Source organism: Chanodichthys erythropterus, chromosome 24, assembly GCF_024489055.1.
Source record: "Chanodichthys erythropterus isolate Z2021 chromosome 24, ASM2448905v1, whole genome shotgun sequence".
Classification (NCBI taxonomy): domain Eukaryota; kingdom Metazoa; phylum Chordata; class Actinopteri; order Cypriniformes; family Xenocyprididae; genus Chanodichthys; species Chanodichthys erythropterus.
The window spans coordinates 449220-476957 of NC_090244.1; the positions used below are offsets into that span (position 1 = coordinate 449220).

Consider the following 27738-nt stretch of genomic DNA (forward strand, 5'->3'; position numbering starts at 1 on the left):
GTAAACACTCAGAAAATAAATAATTTGATTATGAACAATAGTAAACTACAGATCAATTAACAAGGGTTGTTAATAAGAAACATAAAGGACTCAACTGATGAAACATACGTTTTTAAGTCTATCTGTGGAATATCGCGTATGACGAATCAGTCGCTGTCGAACATCTGCCGGAAATCCATACTTGCGCGCACGCGCATCCCCAGTTATGATCCCAAGTTGATCCATACAGCGGGACAGAAAACTGACGGAAACAGCTGCATTTTCACTCTAGAATCAACTGAATGCTGTAAGACCCAAGCGTTAGATGTGGCTTTGGTTTATATTCTGATTTAAGTGATGTCATTTTCCTAACGAATCATAGTATCTTGCAAAAGAAACACGTCAAACTTTATCCTCTCGGTTATCTGACGCGAAAGCGCTGAAGAGCTCGACATGTAAGTGAACAAACATTAATATAAAATATTTCACTTTGATATAATGGCGGACACTGTTGGATTCAGTGATTAAACAGTTTATTGTCCAGTTTGAATATGTTCAATGATAATATCTGACTGTGTTGATGTTGTGTGATATTCAAACAATTATGAAAAAATACCACTATGTTTGAAGGATAAAACTTGAAGAAAAGGGTAAGATTTGCAAGTTTACTTTTTAAAATACTTTTTCAGTGACGCACAGAGACACAGTTGTATTTAACGTTACACTATAATAAATAATCAGGCCGATCTGTTTCCACTAAAAACATCCTATAAGATGTGTTCACCTTATCAGCATAAACTGCATACCATTTAAATTTGGTTTATCGAAGTGAGAATTGTTTTTTACAATTGTGTTTTTATGGATATTTTGATATATTTATTCTAAAACATAAGGATATTGGATGATTTTATCAATGTAATGTGTATGGCACAAATGGCATTTATAGTCTTATCTAATATTTCCCGACCCTTTGACGGTGTTAATGGTGTCACATGGATAGGAATATGCATAGAAATGATATGCAGATGAGGTTATGCATAGTAAATCTAGGTGTTGTAGCTCCATATATGGTGATTTCAGGGAGGAGATGCACAAACACACAATCTTCCTCTGACTGGGATTTATAAAGGAATTTTTACACAGGTTCTGGTGTATGCATGGTTTAATAAATCTGAAAACTTTTGTGCACATATACACTTTAAGAATGAAATCAACGGAACGTTTCATAAATGAGGCCCCAGAACTGTAGATTTGGCTTCCACTTGTGATTGTGAATTTTAATTGAAATTGCCACACACCACAGTTGAATTGGATGGAATTACAGGAATTGTAATTTATTGATTTGACAGAAATGTAATAAGTAATGCATTTTGGTTTATAAAATGTTTTCTACCCGTCTACACATTTATCAAATAAAGAGAAACAGACTTTATATAAACTAAGTATAGTCACAGAGTTCTGCCTGCAAGGCCTATGAAACCTTCAAACTTTAAGATTTACTTTAACTGCTGTTTACTTTTAGACAAGCCTTTATCATTCCTTTGTTCAAAGTTGGTCTTGACATATTTCTATTTTTTGTTTTTGCACATTTAAGTATTTATGAATTGTTTTTAATTTTAGTTAACTGTGATTCTGCATCCTTAAATTCAAACTTGAAAACTGAGGACATCTTTATAATCCAGGTACATTTTTTTCTTAAGTGTGTTTGCCACCTCAGGACTAATTTAGCAACAGGAAAATGGTAATCTTTTTCATTTATATTCTGTAAGGTGCACAAGCCTGGATTAAAATAAGTGTTCAGGATCAGTAACTGGTGTGTTTTTGTGTGTTTAGTATGGATTCAGTGGGAGTGAATGTGATTGAAAGAGCGGCTCTAGGGAGACCCTTCCAGCTGGGGATGCTGTATGACTGCAGGAAAGATGCTCTAATACCAGGTACAAAAACACAAACAACTTACTGTATCCAACCTATGATGCACCACGATAAATGATCATTTCATAGAGCATATTTTTATAACTTTTTTAAATGGCAGCAGTGCATAAATGCATCATTTACAGTAATAAACAAAATTAATGATTATCAATTAATCAAACTTGGTCAGAATGCTGACAATTCCCAATAGTGTTTTCTGCACATCATTTATTTCCTTGAGCTACAGTAAGTTAGTAGTGCCCCTTTCAGAGAAGTTTGACAGAGTGGAAACTACAGCCAAACATATCTCCTTGGGCTTTGAGAACTGTAGAAGAAAGCTAGAGAGTACAGTTTGCTTGCCGTCCTCCACATTTCAACGGCGTGATCTCCACTATCGTGACATCGGAGTGGGCATATTTGCTGGTATAAGAACTGCATAGATCATGATCCCCACCCAGTGAGAGAGTCAGGTTATCCCAAAAAAAGATGGGTGGTTGTGTCCGATTTTATACTTTTGTGGTCTGAACTGTTCTATCAGGACATATAAGTTCAGAATGCTCACAGTCAAAATGATTGCATCTCAAATTAAACACAAAGATTGGTTTGTCAAAATCGACCTCCAGGATGCATATAGAAATTCTGCCACAACACAGGAAATTCCTGGGGTTTGCATTCGGGGGTGAAGCTTACAATATCACATTCTTCCACTCGGACTAGCCTTGCCACCCTGCACATACACAAAATGCATGGATGTAGCTCTGGCTCTGTTGCAACTTTTGAATTACATAGACAACTGGCTGATTTTGGCCCAGTCTCAAGAGCTTATGAGTCAACATCAAATGTCATCCTCGCTCACCTTTTATCTCTGGGGTTGAGACTCAATGCCACGAAAAGCGTTCTCTCTCCTGCCCAGAGGACAACGTATTTAGGGGTTGCATGAGACTCGGTCACCATGTGGGCACAGCTTTCCCCTGCACATGTCGAGTCCATCTTAAACACTTTGGGTGATATTAGGCTAGGTCAGAAAATTACATTCCATTTCTCTCAAAGAGTTCTAGGTCTTATGACAGCGGTGTCCACGGTGATACCTTTGGGCCTTCCGCACATGAGACCATTTTAGTTTGGCTCAGAGCCAGGGGATTTCATCCAAGGGCCAATCCCCAGAGGCAAACAAGGGTAAGGGCACAATCCAAGTGTTTCATGCCCTTTCTACACTGTGAATGCAGTGTAAAATCCATGGTTATGGTAAAGGTTAGGCACTACGGACTTCCTAATTTTTCTGTGTAGCTCAGATCACAGTTCCTCGCCTTGGGTCCTACTCTAGGCATGTGTTGTCATCGCAAGATGCTAATGACAGACGGTTCCCGCATGGGCTGGGATGCAGTCATAGTTGGTCATTCAGTCCAAGGGATCTGGAGAGGTCATCATCTCAATTGCCGCATCAGTTGCATTAAATTGATGGCTGTATTTCTGACCCTGAAGCACTTCCTCCAACAGTTAAGGGGCTACCATTGTTCCGATCTCTCTGTTCCCCGGAGTCTTGGCCAAGGTTCATCAACAAGACACTTGCCTCTTATTGTTTGTGCCTTTTTAGCAGACCAGAATTTGTGACATTCTGTCACAGGCACAGGGGACAATATTTCATCCCCGGCCTGAGCTTTTGTCATACAGACTATTCCGAGTTCTAGGGCCCTCTCCACAAGAAGGATCTATGCCCTTCAATGGGTTGTCTTTAAATGGTGGTGTATTGCATGACGTGCAGATGCATTCACTGCCAGATTGTTTCAATGCTGGAGTTTCTGCAGGAAAAATGATTAGCATGCTCTGAGGGTATTTGTGATTGATGGGCTTCAGTTGAGAAGCACCCTCTGATTGCCCGCCTCATCTGTGGAGCGAGACAGCTGAGGTTTTCCATTAGAGAAAATATCCCTTTGTGGGACTTGGCCATAGTCCTTGAGGGGCTAGTTAAGACCCCTTTTTGAACCACTAGAGCCAGTGCCTGACAAGCTTCTGACTCTAAAGATGGTTTTTCTTGGCCATTACTTTGCGAAAGAGAATTGAGGATTTGCAGGCTCTGTCAATTCGGCATCCTGCTTGGACTCCGCCCCTGGACTGGTCAAAGCTATTTTGCACTCTCACACTGAGTATCTTCCTAATTTTCAACCATTCAGTCATTCTCAAAGTCTTCTGTCCTCTGCTGTTCACTACATTAGAGCATGGGAAAATTCACTTACTGTGTCCAGTTAGTGCTCTTCAGATTTACGCCCACCTCACAAGCCAGTGGCGTAAGACACAGCAACTTTTCATTTGCTATGGAGGCCGTAAACCGGGGATGGCCTCCACCAAGCAAATGATGTCACTCTGGGTGAGGGATGCTATTGCTCTAGCCTATGAGCACTTGCTGCATCGCATTTTTGCTTTTTCAGGGAACAGGGTTACAGTCAAGGGACGTGAGATGATTTCAGTTTTTATCACTCCATAAATCAAAAATAATGTCAACAGACTGAAAAAAATATATATTTTCACCATATTTTTATGAATAAAATGTTATATAAATCAGTGTGAATTATATATGAGCAAACACCTCAGTAAATACACTTCAGAATATAGATAGGAATAAAACTGTAAAGTTTGTTGTGTTTCCCTATTGCAGGAATCACACTGTGGTATCCAGAGAAGATACGTCAGGATATGCGAGTCCATCCCAAAATTAACACAGATTTCAAAGTCACAGCTTCAGACTCCATTCAGGACAAATCATCCTTACTGAAGACTGACGGCTCTCTGAAACTGAGTGTTTTAGGTGGACTCGTCAGTGTCAGTGGAGCAGCCAAATATCTGGAGGACACCAAGAAGTCTTTCAGACAGCAGAGACTGACCCTACATTATCATTCAACTAGCAGGTTTGAAGAACTGACCATGAATCACGTGGTACCTGAAAATATAGTTCATCGTGAGGTGTTTGATAATGACACAGCAACACACGTGGTGACAGCAGTGCTGTATGGAGCAGACGCCTGCTTTGTGTTTGATAGAGAGGTTTCATCGGATGAGAAAATAAACACAGTAGAAGGAGAAGCAAAAGTGGCCCTTGAGAAGCTCAAAGGCATTTCAGTAGATGCAAACATCAATCTGAAGATGAACGACGCTCAGAAGAATGCAGTCCAAAAATTCACATGCAAGTTTTATGGCGACTTCCAGCTACCTTCTAACCCGACTTCTTTTGAAGATGCGCTGAAGATTTTTACTGATCTTCCAAAACTGCTGGGAGAAAAGAAAGAGCTGGCGGTTCCTCTGAGAGTTTGGCTTTATCCTCTGGACAAACTTCACTCAGGAGCTTCAAAACTTCAGAAGGACATCAGCATGGATCTTATTGTGGCGATTGAATCAGTGATTGAGTGTTTAAATACAACTGAGATGAAATGCAGTGACCTTCTGAATGATTTGCCTGCCTTGACTTTTACTGCATTTCATGATAAAATACTGCAAATGAAGCAAAACTGCTACATGTACAAACTGAGACTTGTGGAGAAACTCGGCTCTCTGCTGCCAAACATCCGTGGAGACGTGAAGAAGGAAACTGATCTGAATGATCTTCTACAAGAACACAATGAATCTCCATTCAGAGGACGAGATCTTGCACAATGGCTGAAAGAGAGAGAAATAGAGTCTGTGATCATTAAATCAGTCCTCAGACAGCTGAAGGATGCTGGTGCACAGGTAGAAGACAACATAGATCTGGTCTTGATGGATCTGGAGGTTGGGAATCTGGTCTGTTACACGTTCACATCGTTGAACTGGACAGATGTTCTGCTTCTTCAACAAAATGCCTATCTGAATCCTTTAACAAAAGGAAAAAATGAGAACAGCCTTGATTCAGAGCAGAAGTCTTGGCTCACTCCTGAGATCCAAAAGAACACGAGGAACAACTTGAAGATATTTAAGAACTTGATTGATTCAAAAGACCGTAAACCAGCCAAGTTCATTGTGTCCTCAAAGGAAATGAAGAATAATCCAGGTTCCTGCATTCTGCTGTATGAAAGTGAATGTGATGAAGCTGTTTGCTTTATTCCTCCATCCAAACCAACCTGTCCAATCACTGAAGAGGTCAAAGATAATAGTGTGGTTCTGAAGGTTCCTCCATCATGTTCTTCTACAGTGGAGCTCAGATTACTGTATAAACGGAAGCAGGACACAGTCTGGAGATCTAAACCTGTGATGAAGGATGAAAACACAGTTACTCTGACTGATCTGAGAGAAGAATCTAAATATGAGATCAAATGTGCAGCGCTGGGGAAACTCAACTACACTGTATACAGTGACGTCACAGAAGTTGTCACAGAGGTATGATGATCTTTTATCAGCTGAAGAAAAAATACAAAGCTTTGTAAGAACGAGTAATCGGGAACTTCTTATCTTGATTGTTAATTATCTTCAAATGTTTCCTTTAGGGAAAGGACAGTTTGATTATTGGTGAGTCATATTTTTTCCTGTCCATCTTTTTTTTTTCTCTCTTTTTTTTAAACACTTTGTTGAATTGTGATGTCCTGTGAATAACAACAACAGTTGTATTTCTTTGTCTTGCAGGAGAGGGTCACTCAATCCCTTTTACTACCTCTGAGGGTTGTTGGTCTCCAGGATCTCATTCATCTTTTCAGTGTATGTGCCTCTTTTTCATAAAAATATCATTTTGTGGGCAGGAGCCATTCTAGGTGAAACTTATGTTACAGACATAATTCTAGTGGGTTAGTTTACTTCTACTTTGGTAGATTGCATTAAATTAGTTGATAGATTGGATATCACTTTACAAAGACTAGGTCTATGTTGACACATGGCCTATGATGTTTAAGTCTCACATTATGCCACAAATGCTGTCAGTAGAGTTTAAAGAGAAGGTTCACCCCAAAATTATCATTTTGTCGTCATTTACTCTCTCATGCCAAACCTTTATCCTCACCTTATCTGTTCCATGCTGATCCAGTCTTTTATCCAGACTCTTGTAGCACAGAAGTGACTTCTAATTCAGTGTTGAGTGTTTTATGTTCCCTAGTCTCTAGGACAAAAGTTCTAAATATAGACTAGATAATGTTACTGATGTAAACATAAATGAAAAGCATGTGAATTGAAAGTAGCTGTACTCTTTGTGTCTTTGTAGTATCAGAGATGTTCAAACTGAGACTGAAGGAGGAATTCCAGTATCTGAATGAAGAAAAATCACCTGGACGAAGACAACTACTGAACGATGTCTTCATTGAGCGGCACATCGCAGAGGAACCAGATTCTCACCTCAGTAATAATATAGAAATTAAAAGCAATAGCATCTTCGAAAGACAGAATATCAGGACTGTTTTGATGAAGGGGGAAGCTGGCATTGGAAAAACTGTGACTGTGCAGAAGATCATCCTGGACTGGGCTGAAGACAAATCAAACCATGACATCAAATACATATTTTCAATACCTTTTCAGAAGTTGAACATGATCAGAGAGACGGTGAAGGAGTGTAGCTTCATGGAGCTTCTGCAGCGATGCTTTGAAAATACTGAAAATCTGAAACCTGACTCTGACAGGATCATGTTGATCTTTGATGGACTTAATGAGTTAAAAGTTCCTCTAGATTTCCAAACCATGAAGAATATTATAGATCTAAACAAACCAGCCTCAGTCACTGATCTACTAATAAACCTCATTAAGGGAAATCTGCTTCCAAACGCTCAGATCTGGATCACCAGCAGACCAGCGGCAGCCAATCAGATTCCTGCTGAATATATTGATCGGGTGACAGAGATCCAGGGCTTTAATGATGAACAGAAGGAGGAATATTTCAGAAAGAGCATCAGTGATCCAAATATGGCCAATAAAGTCATCAGTCACATCAGGGCCTCAACACGCATCAACAGCATGTGTTATTTACCTGATTACTGCAGAATCATCGCAGCGATTCCAGAGAAAATGATCAGTACATGTGGTGCAGATTTCCCCAAGACTCTCACTCAGATGTACAGCAGACTCCTGTTAGCCCAGACTGAATCGATTCCAGAGAGAAAAGGGATCATCATAGCACTGGGGAAAATAGCATTTCATCTGTTGGTAAATGGCAACTCTCTCTTCTGTGCTGAACCTTATGGACTCAGTGCTGAACATGTTAAAGCAAGCTCATCAATCATAAAAGTGTTAGATGAAAAAAGAAAGTCCTTCTGTTTCATGAATCACAGAACACAGGAGTTTCTGGCAGCTTTGTATTTGACTGATGTCATTAATGGAGGAGATACAGTCCATCTCTCCAGTCTGAATCTTGATTTTGGAGTACAGAGCTTCACGGACTACGATTCACTCCAGAAAGTGATGAACATCGCTTTACAAAAACAGATGGATCTCTTCTTCTGTTTCTTACTGGGTTTGACCCTGGAGTCCAGTCAGAGAGCTTTAAAAGACCTCCTGACACAGAGAAGAAGCAGCTCTTCATCCAGTCAAGAAATAATTCAACACATCAAAACCATGATCATGAAGTTCTCTCCAGAAAGTGCAGTTGAAATCAGTCTCCTGTTTGATTGTTTGAAAGAGCTGGATGACCGTTCTGTAATCCAGCAAACACAGCTGAAATCTGTACTCAGACTCTCTCCTGCTCAGTTTTCAGCTCTGATGATTGTGCTTCTGAACTCAGAAGAGAAGCTGGATAAAATTAAATCTCATCAATCAGAAGAACTGAAGCTTCAGCCAGTAGTCAAAACATCTGGAGAACATGAGTGAGTAAATACAAATGAGCTGTGTAATGCATTAAAATAATAACTTTATTTTAACTGACTAAATGTTCAAAAATCATTGATTGTATATTGTAGCCCAGCAGTAACACTTATGATTCATTGTTTAAACATTGCTCTTATTTGGTTCTATCAGACATGTAAAGCCTGTCAGTTTGTGTTTAAAGGCTGGTTCACACTGTGCGATTTTGGCCAAGATTTGGTCGTCTGAGACAAATTTTGCAAATCCTACAAGATTCCTATAATCCTAGCCTAAAATCTGTTGTCTTTGATCGCTAGTTTGACATGTTCACCAACAGCCGGTTAATGACTGTTGTGATCAAATTTTACCTCCGATTAAATTCTGGCAGTGTCAGAAGATTTGGCGCACAATCCTCCAGTGTGACTTCTCCTACGACGAACGTCAAATTGTCTTTGTTTTTCAAGACAAGCTGTGATCAAAATTAATGATAGAGATGTCGTGCTAGCCACTATTTCAGTCCCGTGTGTAACGCAGCTCACTGTCATCGAATGTGTATGTTTTGATGATGTAAAACTCCGGACAAGTTTTAATGCGCACATCCGTTTTTAACACGTCTTGACTGTCGTACAGTCTGACATTAATGACAGCTGAGATCCCACAGTGTGGATCATGTTCATACAGTCTGACAAGTAACCATCGTAAAGGACTATTATAAATCGCACAGTGTGAACCCGGCTTAACACAATGGACAATATAAGCAGTGGTGGAAATGACCGATATCCAAGGGAGGAACCCAGGTGTTGATTTAGTGTTTTTTGTGCAAAAATAAATATATATTTTTTTTAGTTTATTAAAGTACACTTTGAAGTATACTCTGTCCGCGACTTACTTAGACTTTTCTGTCAGTATAAAGGCAGGAGCTCACCAAGCCAACGATCAGCTGTCGGGCAGTTTTTGTTTGTTGGCCGACTAAGTTTTCTCTGTGTGTCGGCTGAAGTTGGTCTTTGTTGGCTTTCGACATTTGGAATCGGAGTCGGAGCTCATCAGTCCGTCTGGCCATCTGATCATTCTGATTGGCTGTTCAGCTACTGCCACCTGCTGCTTCGGAAAGGCATTTCATCTTACGCAGGCGAAGAACTTTCAGATTTTCAGCTGAAAAGTCAGCACTTAGTAATTGAGCTGGTGTAACTTTTGTCAGTCGAAGATTCTGTAAGGATGTGTTGATAGAGACAATAGAAGAGCATTGGTTGCATGTATTCCGATTATTCACAAAATGCCGAAATACATGCAACCATCCCACGGAACACCACTCCTCATCAAAATTCACACCCTGGACTCACCAACCCCCACCCCCCACCCCCTTATTTCTAGCCCTGTATAAGTTTAGGGATACCTATTTGGGGGTGGGGGAATGCATTTTTGTTAATACCTATAGGATATGTAGGATATATCAGTGTGGAATTGGTGTCAAATCTAAGTTCTTGTTAACAAGTAAATGTTCTTTTATACTTTTCTAGACATTTGCATTTAATGTGTTTTCTTCTTGTAGCATCAGTGACAGTGGTTGCGCTGATCTGAGTTCAGCTCTGAGATCAAACCCGGCTCATCTGAGAGAGCTGGACCTGAGTAAGAATGACATTACAGATTCAGGAGTGAAGCAGCTCTCAGATCTACTGAAACATCCTCAGTGTAAACTGGAGAAACTGAGGTGAGTGGTATTGTTTTTTGGTCATGAAATTTTCACAAAGATTACTTTTGTTGTTTAGTTTTTGCTGTGACAAACAACAAAAGAGTAAAGAGTGGTAGGACAGTGGTCGTGTTGTTTTTTGGTCATGAAATTTTCACAAAGATTACTTTTGTTGTTTAGTTTTTGCTGTGACAAACAACAAAAGAGTAAAGAGTGGTAGGACAGTGGTCGTGTGTGAGGGTCACTAAGCTTGCCGTGGTATACAGTAATACAAGTTATACATGGTAAAAAGGATTATACTAGTATGAAATGATATTCTGGTTTAAAGGGGGAAACATCATGAGTGAAAGGTCAAGTAATCTTTAATATTATGTGAAAGTAAGGGCTCCCTGTATAATTTACAGCATTAGCAGAAAATGTTCTTAAGGATAAATAAATCTTTAATTATAACTGAATGAATTTAAAGAGAGAGACACAGTTTGTTCAGTAAACCACTGTTAAATAAAAAAAAAAATGCTGAGCTCACTCTGCTGTACCGAACCCATACTGAACCGAACCATGACTTCAAAACCGGGGTACAAACTTAACCGTCATTTTTGTGTACCATTACACCCCTAATTCATACAAATATTTACACATAATAAGAACATTGCTGGAAGTAAAAGCAGTTGAAAGTGAGAGCACATTCCTTTATTGGCTGAGTACAGGTCCTTCTCAAAAAATTAGCATATTGTGATAAAGTTCATTATTTTCCATAATGTAATGATAAAAATTAAACTTTCATATATTTTAGATTCATTGCACACCAACTGAAATATTTCAGGTCTTTTATTGTTTTAATACTGATGATTTTGGCATACAGCTCATGAAAACCCAAAAAATCTCAAAAAATTAACATATCATGAAAAGGTTCTCTAAACGAGCTATTAACCTAATCATCTGAATCAACTAATTAACTCTAAACACCTGCAAAAGATTCCTGAGGCTTTTAAAAACTCCCAGCCTGGTTCATTACTCAAAACCGCAATCATGGGTAAGACTGCTGTCCAGAAGGCCATCATTGACACCCTCAAGCGAGAGGGTAAGACACAGAAAGAAATTTCTGAACGAATAGGCTGTTCCCAGAGTGCTGTATCAAGGCACCTCAGTGGGAAGTCTGTGGGAAGGAAAAAGTGTGGCAAAAAACGCTGCACAACGAGAAGAGGTGACCGGACCCTGAGGAAGATTGTGGAGAAGGACCGATTCCAGACCTTGGGGGACCTGCGGAAGCAGTGGACTGAGTCAGCAGGTGGACAGGTGCCGCATTCCCCAGGTCAAGCCACTTTTGAACCAGAAACAGCGGCAGAAGCGCCTGACCTGGGCTACAGAGAAGCAGCACTGGACTGTTGCTCAGTGGTCCAAAGTACTTTTTTCGGATGAAAGCAAATTTTGCATGTCATTCGGAAATCAAGGTGCTAGAATCTGGAGGAAGACTGGGGAGAAGGAAATGCCAAAATGCCTGAAGTCCAGTGTCAAGTACCCACAGTCAGTGATGGTCTGGGGTGCCATGTCAGCTGCTGGTGTTGGTCCACTGTGTTTTATCAAGGGCAGGGTCAATGCAGCTAGCTATCAGGAGATTTTGGAGCACTTCATGCTTCCATCTGCTGAAAAGCTTTATGGAGATGAAGATTTCGTTTTTTCAGCACGACCTGGCACCTGCTCACAGTGCCAAAACCACTGGTAAATGGTTTACTGACCATGGTATTACTGTGCTCAATTGGCCTGCCAACTCTCCTGACCTGAACCCCATAGAGAATCTGTGAGATATTGTGAAGAGAAAGTTGAGAGACGCAAGACCCAACACTCTGGATGAGCTTAAGGCCGCTATCGAAGCATCCTGGGCCTCCATAACACCTCAGCAGTGCCACAGGCTGATTGCCTCCATGCCACGCCGCATTGAAGCAGTCATTTCTGCAAAAGGATTCCCGACCAAGTATTGAGTGCATAACTGAACATAATTATTTGAAGGTTGACTTTTTTTGTATTAAAAACACTTTTCTTTTATTGGTCGGATGAAATATGCTAATTTTTGGGTTTTCATGAGCTGTATGCCAAAATCATCAGTATTAAAACAATAAAAGACCTGAAATATTTCAGTTGGTGTGCAATGAATCTAAAATATATGAAAGTTTAATTTTTATCATTACATTATGGAAAATAATGAACTTTATCACAATATGCTAATTTTTTGAGAAGGACCTGTATATAAGGAATTTTTTTTTGCATTTTATGATGTTTAATTCCAATGGAATGGATAGGAAGCTGTCACCACACTGTCATTACACACACAAAGTAATAAACCGAAAAAGAGTGTAGATAGTTTCGGTTGTTATGATGTGAAATCTGCATATATACATTTACAGTCAACACACCTTACCATTTAAATAAGAAAATTCAGAAAATATGTTTAAAAAAAGAGAAAAAAAGTTGCTTCTGTCCACCAATGTAGCATTTATTTATCAACAATGCAAATAATAGGAGTAACAATAAATTATTACTACTGTTTGTAATAGCTGTTTTAGTTAATTGTCTTTATAATTCATACGTCTGAAACTGATTATTTCATATTTGGTGAACTTATCTCTCTTAAATACCTTTCAACAATTCTATTCAATAATTACCTGGTTCTCATTGTATTCTCACTTTACCATATGTTTATTTCTCACACTTACAGGTTGAGATCTTGTCAAATCAGTGACAGAGGTTATGCTGATCTGAGTTCAGCTCTGAGATCAAACCCATCTCATCTGAGAGAGCTGGACCTGAGTGAGAATAACATTACAGAATCAGGAGTGATGCAGCTTTCAGATCTACTGGAGCATCCTCAGTGTAAACTGGAGAAACTGAGGTGAGTTATCTTGTGCATATTTGTTGATGCAAAATAACACAATCTATCACTGCTATCACTGTTCAATGTATTTTTAGGGGTTCAAGGATGAAACCCTGGCTGAATTTGACAAACGTTGAAACCCTGGCTGAATTTGACAAACGTTTAACAAACTTTAATAATCATGAAATAAACAACAAAACGAAAGTAAATGGCAGCAGTCCTTCACTGTCATCACTCCCCCTTTTATGCTTCCGGAGAGATATGAGACCGGTGCAACACGCAGCTGTCACTCATTATCACTCACCGGCCTGGCGCCATTCTCTCATGGGCACGGCTCTCTCCCCGCCCTGCTTGTCACACTTGCGTTTCTTCTTCTTCTGCTCTGGAAGTCTATGGCAGCCCATAGAACCTCTTGCAGCAAAGTTATGAAATTTGGCACACATATAGTTACTCAGTGTGTTAATAAATGCTTTATTAATATGCATTCCTTCTGTAATTCATGATTAATTCAGGTAGTTATAAAACATTTGCATGTATGCAGCTGTATTTCAGAGGTAGGAGACTCTGTTTGTAGGATCACAGGCATCTCGTGTTTCTGTCTAACCTCTCGTATAGAGACTCAAGAGAGTGTCTGTTTTGACAGTCGTTAAACTAAAACTGTCATGAATAATTAATCATACATATTTCAGTGGGAAACTTGCGGCACCTGGAGGATTCACACATGCTCATCTTGGATTTCTGCTAATAAAAGTGCATAATAAAATAATAAAAGAGATACTGATGCTTTTATAGGGTCGTAACTGCCTCGATTAGCTCTCGGTTTATGTGCCGTCCAACAACTGACCAACAGCTTTACCAATGCAGATCTCTCTCACTCTAAAAAATAAGCAATATTTGAGCTTTTATGACCTTTATGTGTGCTTTAAGAGCTGCATATTCCTCTAAGTGTCTCTTTTTGTGTTCAACACACGTTTGGATCCACATGATGTCTTTTTTATCTGAACTCCTCCTTTAATGATCCGATTTCTTTGTTTTTGGATCAGATCTGCAGCACTGATGTTTTCTGGCTTCACTGGGACTGAAGTGTTTACTCATCTAATGGCCCAGCAGTGATATTTTCTGCTGTTATTGTGCTTTTATCTTTAGCTGGTGTACTTCAGTCCCTGTCAGTAATGCAGTGATGCGAGAAGCATTGCTTACTTAGTCACTTCCAAATCAGGCAGCTTATGATCAATGATCAATGTGGTGAATTTGCGTGATCAAGTTCACAAACTTGAATCAATCTGAGGTGAAATCCATGAGGGGAACAATTGCATCCGTGAGGGGATCCCCAATTGCCCAATCCTAGTGACGTGATGTGTTTTTTTTCCTGCTGAAATCGCCTTTTTTAATTAGCTCCTGAGCAACGAGATCAAATCAGTGTGCAGCGGAAAAAGCCAAGCAAGTAGACTGAAGCTACATTTAAGGCGCCCTGTTTTTAGAGTTGCCAGTTGAGTGCATAGGAATCAGATCAGCTGATAGCTGAGCTTTACTACGAGTCCTACCTTAACTAATGTAGAATGCTTGATACACTTTTGTTAACTCAGTCAGTTTAGTCACAATTAAAGCATCCAAACTGAAATTCGTTTGAAAGCTAAATAAAATATCATGAATATATGAATATGTAAACAATATCATTCATGCAGTAAATGCAGAACAATCATCAGATTTTTTAAAAGGTACAGACTTCATTACCTGCACCTCTCTGCGATTGGCTGCCACCCCCGCTGTTTTCGGTTTGCTGTTAAAAACAAAGCCAAGTCAGACGGACACAAATCAATAATAAACACACGTTTTATTTAATCTTTGTTTGTCTTATTTAACAGCTGTTTATGATTTAACTGCTGATTTGATTAAAGGACACAAGTAGAGACACAGGAGTTCATTGATGTTTCCACACAGGCACTATGTTGACATCATACTGCACATGTTTCCTTTATTTTCGGTTGAATAAATCCTTTAAGTATGTAAATGAAACATTTTATTTGCTTTATTTTTTCAGTTTAACTTAAATTTTAGTTGATATTAAAACAAAAATGTAATTCATAGCACCACCTAGCTTCCAACCAGCACTAGTACTGCTGTTACCAATTTGAACGCAGATACTATATCGGCAGGTAACTTATATCGTGGCAGTCTAGCACACACACATTTTGCTCCCTGAGTGAGTTTGTCATTGTCTTCTCACTTTATTCATTGAAAACAGGTTGAGATCTTGTCATATCAGTGACAGAGGTTTTGCCATTCTGAGTTCAGCTCTGAGATCAAACCCGTCTCATCTGAGAGAGCTGGACCTGAGTGAGAATGACATTAAACAATTAGGAATGAAGATGCTTTCAGATTTACTGGCAGATCCTCAGTTTAAACTGGAGAAATTGGGGTGAGTGTCACTGGCTTTATTTGATATATTTGTTTGAATGAAGACCAAGTGAACTTGTTAGTTATGCTCAACAAGTACGTTCTTTTCTTTGAAAGTTTCTTTTTTGTTAGACACATGGAAATACACATGAAGAAAAACATTTTTTTCCTTTCTTCTCTCTCACAGGTTGAGTTCTTGTAATATCAGAGGTTTTGCTGTTCTGAGTTCAGCTCTGAGTTCAAACCCGTCTCATCTGAGAGAGCTGGACCTGAGTGGGAATAACATTAGAGTTTCAGGAATAATAAAGGAGCTTTCAGATCTACTGAAACATCCTCAGTGTAAACTAAAGAAACTGGAGTGAGTTGAGGAATTAAGACCCTGTCTGGTCTAGATGGAATCAAAAAAAAAAAATTTCTCTTCTTGACTTATTTAGAGCAGGGGTTGGCAACCTGTGGCATACATGCCAACATCAGCACACAGAGGGTTAATCACTGGCGTATGAGTAATAGTGAGATAACTGTACTGTGCTCATTTAGATCTACATTTAGGGTCAGTCTTTTTTTTTTTTTATAGACACACAGCCTTTTTTATTAACTTGTGAGCTATAAATACTATTAAAGTGTGTGAATTAACCTGTTAGTCAGCATAAGCAAACAGTACTGAGAGTGTTTACCAATCCTGGTCCTGGAGTTCCCTGAGCACAGTTTAGTTGTCTCCCAAATCAAACACACCTATTTACCTTATTAGTAGGTAAATAGACTCAGATGTGTCTGTCAGATAAGAGAGGCATAGAAAATGTGCATTGTTGGGGCTCCAGGACCAGGATTGGGAAACACTGTGACAAATCATTTGCACAACTGCTGCACATCATGAGCCGCTGAAAGTGCAACACAGATCAAGGTTGCAGAGCTGTACTGAAAGAGTGAGGTCTGTTTCGCTTCATTCACTCTGCACGATTGAGTGAGTGACAGTTTGATCCGCTGTAGAAATTACTGATATCAACTGAACCCTGCCATATGCATTACTGTTGTAAAATAGAAAGGACTCTGTATACCTAGTTGAAAATAGGTATACAGAGTCCTTTCTATTTTACAACAGTAATGCATATGGCAGGGTTCAGTTGGGCCATATTGTTATTAATCAAATAAGTTTTGATAAGATTTTTTTTTTTTTTTTTTTTGCTGGAATAACATGGATCATCAGGATTTATCATTCCAATTAGTTTATTTTTCTATTAAACTTGAACTTTTTTAAAAGGTTCTATTCAATATGTATATAATTATAAATGTGTATATGTGAAATAAGGCAGAAAGAATTTGTGTGTCCAGCAATTGAATAGCAAAAAAAATGGTGCTTAATGATAGAAGATTGCTGACCCCTAATTTCATGAAGTACAGATAGATTTATTAATGTTATTCATTATATCAGTGCAACATGTCAATAGAGAGAAAATGTTTAATGATGAATCTGATAAACAGTTTAACATGAACTTAAACCAATTTTCCTGATTCTGATTATTGTAGATTAGAGCCCAATAATTACTTGAATCTTGATTCTCACAGGACATTAACACATGCTTTTCTTCACACTCACAGGTTGAGATCTTGTGATATCATTGACCGTGATTATGAGCTCAGCAATCTAATTTCAGCTCTGAGTTCAAACCCGTCTCATCTGAGAGAGCTGGACCTGAGTGAGAATATCATTAGAGATTCAGGAGTGATGCACCTTTCAGCTCTACTGAAACATCCTCAGTGTAAACTGGAGAAACTGGAGTGAGTGTCACTGCCTTTATTTCATATATTTATTTTAGTAAAGACTGGAAGTACTATATACTTTAGTTATAGCAGTTTTTCCCTATACGTTTCTTGACATCAGTGTTTAATGTGTTTTTTTCACACTCACAGGTTGAGATCTTGCCGTATCAGTGACAGTGGTTATGTTGTTCTGAGATCAAACCCGTCTCATCTGAGAGAGCTGGACCTGAGTGGGAATGTCATTACAGAATCAGGAGTGATGCAGCTTTCAGCTCTACTGGAACATCCTCAGTGTAAACTGGAGAAACTGAAGTGAGTGTCACTGGCTTTTTTATGTATTTGTTTTAGTAAAGACTGAAAGTACTATAATCTGTAGTTATAGCAGTTTTTACCTATACTTTTCTAGACATCAGTATTTAATGTATTTTCTTCACACTCACAGGTTGAGATCTTGTCGCATCAGTGACAGAGGTTATGCTGATCTGAGTTCAGCGCTGAGATCAAACCCGTCTCATCTGAGAGAGCTGGACCTGAGTAAGAATGTCATTACAGATTCAGGAATGAAGCAGCTCTCAGATCTACTGAAAGATCCTCAGTGTAAACTGGAGAAACTGGAGTAAGTGTCACTGGCTTTTTATATATATATATATATATTTGTTAAAGACTGGAAGTACTATAATCTTTAGTTATAGTAGTTTTTCCCTATACTTTTCTAGACATCCCTAAAAAAGTAACTAATTGCGTTACTTAGTTACTTTTTATTGAAAGTAATGCAGTACATTACTTTTGCGTTACTTTCTCACCTGGGCTGGGCTTGCTTGTTTGATTTTAGTAACAACAAAAACATTCTATTTTTGGCAAATACACAGGCCCTTTCACACCAAAAGTGAAATTGAATAAGCTTTAGGATGATCAAAAATGTGATCTTTATCTAAAGTAATTTTTGCTTAGGGTAGTAGGGTTGAATTGGATCATTAAAGGTCAGCAGCAAAGACACTGGTTAATAAAGTGAGATTAAATGCATAAAAAAGTATATGTTTTAATATATGTAATTATTGCAGGTTTGTGCAATATTCTGAGATTGCATTTCACAGTCTTTATTCTTTTTGAGGAATACTGACTGAAATGAGTAAATGCTCACATTTAGTCTAGAACTACAATAACCATCATGTTCACACACAGCGCACACAACACCTCTGCACTTACTTCTGATTTCTCTCAACATGGGGACAGGAAAGTTGTCAGTCAATAATGTGAAAACAAAGTATCTTGCATTACTTACTTAAAAAAGTAATCAGATAGCATACCTCAAGTTACTTGTAATGAGTTACCCCCAACACTGGACAACAGTATTTAATGTGTTTTCTTCACACTCACAGGTTGAGATCTTGTCGTATCAGTGACGGTTGTGCTGATCTGAGTTCAGCTCTGAGATCAAACCCGTCTCCTCTGAGAGAGCTGGACCTGAGTGAGAATGTCATTACAGATTCAGGAGTGAAGCAGCTCTCATATTTACTGCAATATTCTCAGTGTAAACTGGAGAAACTGGAGTGAGTGTCACTGGCTTTATTTCATATATTTGTTTTAGTAAAGACTGGGAATACTATAATGCAGTGGCGGAGGCAGAAAGTGGATGGTGGGTGGGCATCTAAACGTGTGGGTGGGCCAGAATAATTCGCATCATCCCATGTTTTTCAACTGGCTTAATTTGGGAGGGAAAAAAATCAGTTCTGATTTTAAGCTTGTGACAAACGCACACACATTAACCCGTTCACTTTATTTAGCATTCATTTAAACATTTCAGATTCAGATTAATCAAATGAATTACTTCCGATTGAAACAAAAGGTGTCTAAACATATCCAGTGTTGCCTGACTAACTGCATAGGCCTACTTGTAGTCATAGCAAAACAGCTAAAAGTATTCCTCATTTGTTGACATTATTTATTGTCTTGTCTTTTAATATAGTCTACTTCTACATGTTGAGACATGGTTTCTCAAGCCCCTGTACAAGCTGTGTTTGTGATGTTTGAGTTGGGAGAGGCCGGACACGCAGTCCTGTCTGAGGGGCCATTCACATATCGCGTCTAAAAACGCCTCTTTCTCCGGTGCGTCCCAATTTGCGTACTAATGCACTATTCTATGATGTTTTTAAGTACAAATAGTGCGATTAGTGTGTTCACACAGAAAATTCCAAAAAGAAAAAGTGCACTTTAAATACCCAGATGATGCACTAAATAAACATAAAAAATGAAGTTTCAACTGTCGCAGCTTTAATTACATTTCTGAGGAGGAAGGGGATCAGATTCCGATGTTTAATGACAAAATAAGCTTATAAAATTCATACACTACATGGATGAGTACATAGTGCATAAATACATAGTGTATAAGTGCATAGTGCATAGTGTGTCATTTGGGATGCAACATGGAAAGGATTAATTGATTTCTAGGCCTTGCATTAGCTTTAGTACTAGATATATTGATGGAGATGAGAAATAAAAACCACCCTGTATAGCTATGATCAGCTGTTCGGCTTAGCTTTAGATGTTGTTATGGAAAGGCCATTGCTGATCGGTTGGTTCTTGTCACATGGCCTGCGGTGTGCTTGTGGCATTCTGAAAAGTTGAGAATTTTTCATCTTGATGTGCCTGTAAATGCACGTCGCTTCCATTATGAGCGAGGCTGCCGCGTGCCTACATTTACAATAGCGAATTTGAGCGTGCAAAAGATGTGATATGTGAACGGCCCCTGAGTCCTGTATAGACAACCTGCCATACAAGTGGCTTATATGTGTACATTTCAGAAAACCCCTTGCTCACAAATATTACATGCAAAAATATTGCATTACTATGCCACGGTGGGCCAGACTAAACACCTATAGCTTACCTTGTATGTCTGTTCTAAACAAGTCAGAGTCGGCTGGGTTTTGAATTGAAGATGTTGATATCATCATAAACTAAAAGTTGTTATGGCGTCCTATCATCTTTGACATCTGTCATCAAGACATTTTTCTTTATTAAAATTTTTTAGCCTTTTTTTATAACATAAAAAGGGCGCTGCTGGTTAAAATCCGGATATTTGCGCGAAGAACATAGCATATTAGCATATTCTTATTAAGAATTTTAATGCATGAAAAAAACATCAAATTTAAAAAAGTATTGTTAAAAATTTGAAAATTGTTTAATATATTTTCCCTGGATCTGACTGGATGGGCAAGCTGTCCAGGCCCACCCATAGCTCCGCCCCTGCTATAATCTTTAGTTATAGTAGTTTTTTCCTATACTTTTCTTGACATCAGTAGTTAATGTGCTTTCTTCACACTCACAGGTTGAGATCTTGTTATATCAGTAACAGAGGTTGTGCTGATCTGAGTTCAGCTCTGAGATCAAACCCTTCTCATCTGAGAGAGCTGGACCTGAGTGGGAATGTCATTACAGATTTAGGAATAAAGCAGCTTTCAGCTCTACTAGAAGATCCTCAGTGTAAACTGGAGAAATTGGGGTACGTTTCCAATTCCGGCATTGTATTCTGTAAAACCATGCATGTTGACACACATTCTTCACCAGACAGACTCACAATATCCATATTTCTTTGTTTGTGATAGTGTCTGATTTTGTAGCTGTGCTGTTCTGAGATCAGCTCTGAGGTTCAGTCCCCTACTGTGTGTTACCAGCTTTTTACAATGTCTTTTACAATGTCTAGATGACTTATAATTAACCTTAAAATAGTCTAATCATACCTAAATTGTGCTTTAACCCTCTGGCCCTCTTCGTTTAGGTGTCACACTTACCTTCTTTACGGTCAAAAGTGACCGAAGCCTTGGAAAGTAACTTTTTTGTTCCTCAGGAAAACCAATGTAATATATTCTTGTTCTATAATATTTTTTGATTATTATATAAAATTTTGAGGGTATTTTATGATACTATGCAATATTTATACAATTTTTATTAACTATTTTTCCCCATTGAAAATAATAGAATTTTTTTTTTTTACATATTTTTAAATTATTTTTCAATTAAAGCAGTATTCCATGTTAAAATAGAGACAAGGCATTTAAAATAAATTTTTTTGAAGGTAGATTAGTGCCATTTGGTGAGAGTAAAAAAAGAAAAACTTATGCAATGCCATGTCGTAACCACTAGATTCCCATAGAGCTCTATATAAAATTCTCTAGTGCTTTTTGGACACAAACACTTATTTTTATTAAGTTTTGGATATGGATTTAAACTTAGACATTCTCAAAGACTACTTTTTGTCACGGTTTAGATTTTTTTTTTTTTAATGTTGATTTGAAGCATCGGTTTTTGCATTAATTTTACTACAGTCAAACCTGAACATACAGGGCGCCATTTTGTTACACGTAACATCAAAATTCAATAAAAAATAACAAAAATGAACAGATGTGTTTTATAACAGCTTAAAAAAATCTGTGTTTGATCTGATTTCATCCTCTTATTTGAGTTTTGGCTCAATTTTACCATACTATTACAGCCACACTGGTTCATTTGTATGTGTATAATGGTGTGTTGTGTGTGTGTTTGTCTGTGAATGTGTGTAAGTGAGTGGGTGTTTCTATTTTGTACTCTTGGTGTTTTAGAGTGTAACCCCTTTCTTGCAGTTCATTTTTTACTGCTTTGTGGCTGAATTTTTGCTTTTATTTCACACATTTGCATAAACTTGCTCTGTCTTATAGTCGTGCTGGTTCATATATATGTGTGTGGGGGGAGGGGGGTGGGGGGGTGTTTGTGTCTATTTTGCACTCTTGGCATTTCAGAGTGTCCCCCCTTCAGTGCTGCACACTTTGTTTCTGCACAGTGTCTGATTTGTAGTTTGTACCAACAAAAGATTCTCTGAGTTGTTGTATTTTTTCGTATTTCCCATTCATTTCCTATGTCGGTCATTTTTGACCGAAAAGAAGGTAAGTGTGACTATTTTTTTTACGATGCCTTAACATGTCCGAATCATGTCCTTGATTTTTTTGTGTGTTCATATTGGTAATGCTACAAAAGTCACCAAGTGTCATCTCATTCCGACAAAGATACGATTTTTAACAATTCAAAATATAAAATCTTTCGGTCAGAAATGACCGAAGAAGGCCAGAGGGTAGCTTATTTGGTTAAAAAAAGACATTTATTAAGCAAGATCATCAAAATCACGTGCTTGTGTTTGTATTTTTGTTAATGCAAAAGATAAAAAGGCAATCGATATGAGCTAAAAGCATTATATTATATTTTATTACATTATATTACACTATTAAATTATATCAATTTGTTAAGAAATGCAGTATTAGCCTACATCAGTTTTAGATTATTCAAATGAAGAGTGATAAACACGTAAGGTCATGGGTGTGAATGTCACTGAACACACATACATAATAAATGTGCTTGTTGATTGTTTTACATAAGTGTCCATATTCATACATGTAAAGTTTATTAATTATAAACAACTCTGAACATGTATAATATGTATATATTTAATACCAAATGGGAAGAAATAAACCTCATAGACAGACTTGCTTTGATACTCTAATAGTTGATAAAGACTCTGTAATGTTGCTAAAAGCCCAGGACAACAACCCTGTACATCTTTATGTCTGTGTGTGATTGTCTGATGATCTGATTCTCACTGTATTCTAATTGAAAGGGTTAATCTGTTTCTCAGACACTCACAGGTTGAGATCTTGTAGCATCAGTGACAGAGGTTGTGCTGATCTGAGTTCAGCTCTGAGATCAAACCCGTCTCATCTGAGAGAGCTGGACCTGAGTGAAAATGACATTAAAGATTCAGGAGTGAAGCAGCTCTCATATCTACTGGAACATTCTCAGTGTAAAGTGGAGAAAGTGGAGTGAGTGTCATTATTCTGCTACTGAGTGTTTGTTTTAAAAAACACTCAAGGGATGTTTCGAGAACAGATTTATTTTTGATAAATTTTAATGATTAATTTCATTACATCAAAATGGATTCATACATGTTCTGAAAGAAAATGTGAGTAGTGCTTACTCAAGTGGATTAACTTAACTCAGTTTTGCTTTTCAGAATATAATTGCTTAAATTCATTTCGTATTTACATTATAATCAACACATGTATATCAAACAAGTATAGCACTGTAAAGTTAGTTTCAGTTTTGTACTCTGCTTCAGAAATGTACACATGTGCTTTTACTTTTGTGATAACTGTTGAGACTGTTTATGTGTCTCTTAGACTTTAGAAATATGATCTCTTACTACACATGGAGGGTGTTTGCCAAAATTGCCTCTTCATAATTTTAGAAATTATCAAAAAAATGCATGATGGAGGGACTTTAGTCTAACCTTAATTTAATTGCAAGTAATTTTAAATAGTTTTACTGTGTTTGGTCAGGGTTAGAGCTATTCTGGCCCTGTCCATTAATTTCATCACATAAATGTTTTTCTCGTGTCTCACTTTTTCAGCAGCTCAGTTCTGATATTTGTAGAGGCTTTATAGTAACATTTACATCCAGTTCAGGATAAATTCTTTATATAGAACGTATGATTTTTAATTTTTATCTGAGATGTCATTCTTCTCCTCTTCGCTGCATGTGTACTGCTGCAAACTAAATGTACAGTGAAACTTAAAAGGAAAAATAAATAAAATAAAAACCCTAAAATGACCTGATGCATTAAATGGTTACCCAAACACACGTGACTTTTTTTGTGAACCAAAAAGCCCTTGAACTATGATCCTATGATTACTTCTAGATGATGTTTGAACATTTGTATTGTTTGAGTCTCAGCAGCAGATGTCAGTGTTTCTCTTCCAGCTGAAATCAGATTCAGTTTATTCCTCAAACAGACAGAGATGATGAATTACATCACATATAGCTGAAGATATACAGGAATCCATTTACATTAATCAGATCTGAACTAAAACACTTCAGTTCTGAGCCTGTTTAAACATTCTCAATTCAAATTTGTAGCTTTACTAAACTGAGGAGTGTATATAATTTACTCAATGATTCAGACGGATTGAAGCTCTTCTGCTGTATAGCTTGTGTTCCAGCAGAAACTGATTGTTACTGTTCAGCTGTTTCTGTGAAGTTTGAGGATCAGAACTTTTTCATTAAGAACGTTTTTATGAGGATTGACAAGTTTAATCCTGCTTAAATGAGACATATGAGCATTTATACAACAACTGTATAATGTTTCCTGCAATGTGGTGATAGCAGATCTAAAGTAATGTTATAATCATCACTTTCCTTTTATTTTTATATTTTACTTTAATTGTGATAGTCGTATCAGATTTAGTGCATTTTTGCCCTTGTATCTTGAATTAGCTGAGAGTTTTGTTTATCTTAGTTATCTTAGTGTAATTTTTGCCCCAAAAAAACCCTGAAGCCATCCCTGTGTGTGTGTGTGTGTGTGTGTGTGTGTGCGTGTGTGTGTGGAATGGAGGGGCACTGTTGGGGGTCTGTTGGCATCTAGCAGGACGACAGCACAGACTCCACAGGTATCTGTCTGACAGTCGAGTGGCGATGTGTATGAGTGTCTGTAATATTTTCTCTTGCATCTCTTTCACTCAAAGCTTTTTATAATCCATAATGGTGTTTCATGTTTTTTTGTGACACTTCATCACAACTTCTCCGATCAGCTAGGTTCATCAACCATAACTCAATCCAGGACAGCCTTGGAGTTTTGATTGATCAGTTGAACTTCACAGACCACATTGCTCACAGAACTGCCCGGTCCTGCAGATTTACCTCGTACAATATTAAGAGGATCAGACCTTTCCTATCGCAGTGACACAACTCTTTGTCTAAGCTCTTGTTCTATCCAGACTGGACTATTGGCAGGCCTTCCAGCATTTACTATCAAACCTCTGCAACTGATCCAGAATCCAGAAGAGTGGTCTTTATCGAGCCGAAGAGAGCGCACGTCACACCTCTCCTCATAAACCTGCAATGGCTGCCAATAGCCACTTTTATCAAACTCAAGGCTCTGATGTTTTCCTACAGAACAACCACTGGCTCTGACCTATATACCTAAACTCACTTCAGACCCACATGTCCCCCAGAAGCTTGTGTTCTGCAAGTGAGAGGAGCCAAAAGAAGCACAAAATCACTTTCACATATCTTTACCTGAACTGTTAAGGTAAATAAATAATGATTTGCATGTTTGCAGCTGTATTTCAGAGGTGGGATCTCTGTTTGTAGGATCACGGGCGTCTCATGTTTCTGTCTAACCTCTCCTATAGAGACTCGAGAGAGCGTCTGTTTTGACAGTCGTTAAACTAAAACTGTCATGAATAATTAATTATACATGTTTCAGCGGGAAACACGTGGCACCTGGAGGATTCACACACGCTCATCTTGGGTTTCTGCTAATAAAAGTGCAGCTCATGCGAGTTACTGAAGCTTTTATAGAGTCGTAACAGCCTCGATTAGCTCTCAGTTTATGTGCCGTCCAACAACTGACCAACAGCTTTACCAACGCAGATCTCTCTTACTCTGAAAAATAAGCAATATTTGAGCTTTTATGACCTTTATGTGTGATTTAAATAATCGTAAAATTAAAAGAGCTGCATTAATAATCTTCCAAGTGTCTCTTTTAGTGTTCAACATGGATCCACATGATGTCAGAGGTCATTTTTAGCTGAACTCCATCTTTAATGATCTGATTTCTTTATTTTTTGGGATCAGATCCGCAGCGCTGATGCTCTCTGGTTTCTTCCTCGCCCAGTCTGGCTTCACTGGGACTGAAGTGCCGTGTTTTCTCGTCTAATGGAGGCCCAGCAGTGATATTTTCTGCTGTTATTGTGCTTTTATCTTTAGCCTGCGTGTCATTAGCTCTTTACGACCTCGCCAGATCCCATAAACTATAGCAGCATCAGCAAAGTTTGGTCATTAAGAGACATTTAAACGTAATTATTTATTGATAGCTCTTATGATTTACTCTCTGGGTGAGTTTTTATGCGCCATGTCTGAACTGCAAGATTGGAGACGTGGGTTTACGATCATTTAAAGACCGCAGCATGGAAAGAGCTTTTAGCACAAACACTCGTGTTCTTCTGAAATCATCAGGTCTCAGATTAAATCAGCTGTGTGGCGCTTTAAAGGCACCTTTGACCTGTTTGACATCTGTAGAACCACAGATCAAGGTCAGTCCTTTAGATGTAAGTTGTAGGTAATTAGATGAGTTTGACTTTGTCATTCTGGTGGAATATCTTAAGTCGCTTTGGATAAAAGCAAATGGATAAAATGTGTTAATGGGATATTATATTATATGAAATTATGACATTTCTATAGATAAATGTTTAAGTTTTTTATTTGAGATATTTTAATTAACAGAACAAAAATGTTAACTTAAAAAAAATTAAGACTTAACATCTTTAAAAACAAACAAACAGGTAAAACTGAGTTATTCCCAGCTAACAAAAATATGTTCTAAGAACGTTTCAGTAATGTTCCCATTGAGTTATGAATATAATTTCTAAATGTTCCATTTTTAAACTGTTTTACAAGTTTTAGGTTATGTGAACGTTAAGTGAACATTACGTTGTATCATTCTTCAAACACATGGAACTGTTACATTTGAATGTTCTCTGAACGTTCCGAGACAAGTTGTAACATTTAAAAAAACGTTTCAGACAACTGACATCATTTCATCTGTAAGAGATGACATTTTTAGAACATTTGGATAACTTTGAATGAACATTCTATTAATGTTACTGGAATAATGTTTGTTCATAACATTCAGAGAACCTTGCCAGAACATTTTCTGTTAGCTGGGATTTTTTAAACTAAAAACAAAGAGGGTAAACTCTTTGTTTCTAACTGATAGATGATTGATGAGCTGTATGATTTTTGGATTAAACCTCTAAAACATAATAAGCAACTTCTAGTGGTGAAAATTACATATTGTGCCTTTAAATATCTGGTTGAATATCTTAGTTGCATCTGCTAAATGAATAAATGCACATGTAATCTTGCTGTCTATATAAAGTGACAAATGTTTTTAGATAAGCAATTAAATGCTTTGTGTTTTATTAAACAGAGCAAAAATATGTCTCTTTAAATTATGCCATAATATCTGGTGTTATTTAGTCATAAAGCAGCATCTGTGTGCGACCCTCTCATATTTAACACTCAGTAATTAGACTTAAGTTGCGATGTAAACACTCTTCATCAAATTAATAGCACAATAAATGGCGCGATTTCATGTGAAGTGAGTTTATTGTGCGTTTTACATGTGTGTTTGACAGAAGTCCCTGCGCTAACATTAGCCGGAGCGATGAAGATGAAACCGCTGAGATGAGGCGCTTTATGAAAGACATTTCGCTCACTTGGACGTTTATTAGGATGCAGGAGAGGCTGGTTTCATGCGTGTAGCTCTTGCTTTAGTGTCTGAGGTTATCGGCCCCTGAGGTGTGAACGCTTCAGTTCAGTCCGGATGATCCTTGCA

The 27738-nt window shown here is 37.9% G+C and overlaps 1 protein-coding gene across 4 annotated transcripts; it reads left to right on the plus strand.

Moving 5' to 3' along the window:
• Window positions 1-103: 103 nt before the first annotated feature.
• On the plus strand, window positions 104-23972 carry LOC137015098 (NACHT, LRR and PYD domains-containing protein 14-like). Of its 4 annotated transcripts, XM_067379794.1 has the most exons (17): window positions 104-434; window positions 1600-1661; window positions 1813-1913; window positions 4544-6234; window positions 6342-6363; window positions 6478-6549; window positions 7046-8633; window positions 10160-10318; window positions 13011-13184; window positions 15412-15585; window positions 15751-15921; window positions 17160-17339; window positions 17472-17633; window positions 17764-17937; window positions 18701-18871; window positions 20647-20820; window positions 22991-23972. In XM_067379794.1, exons 3-17 carry the CDS (start codon window positions 1814-1816, stop codon window positions 23166-23168), a joined length of 5190 nt encoding a protein of 1729 aa, XP_067235895.1. In that variant the 5' UTR covers window positions 104-434; window positions 1600-1661; window position 1813; the 3' UTR covers window positions 23169-23972. The 4 variants fall into 4 exon arrangements, with proteins under 4 accessions (XP_067235895.1, XP_067235894.1, XP_067235893.1 ...); XM_067379793.1 differs by lacking the exon at window positions 1600-1661; XM_067379792.1 differs by lacking the exon at window positions 1600-1661 and having other exon boundaries at window positions 104-286.
• Window positions 23973-27738: the final 3766 nt, after the last annotated feature.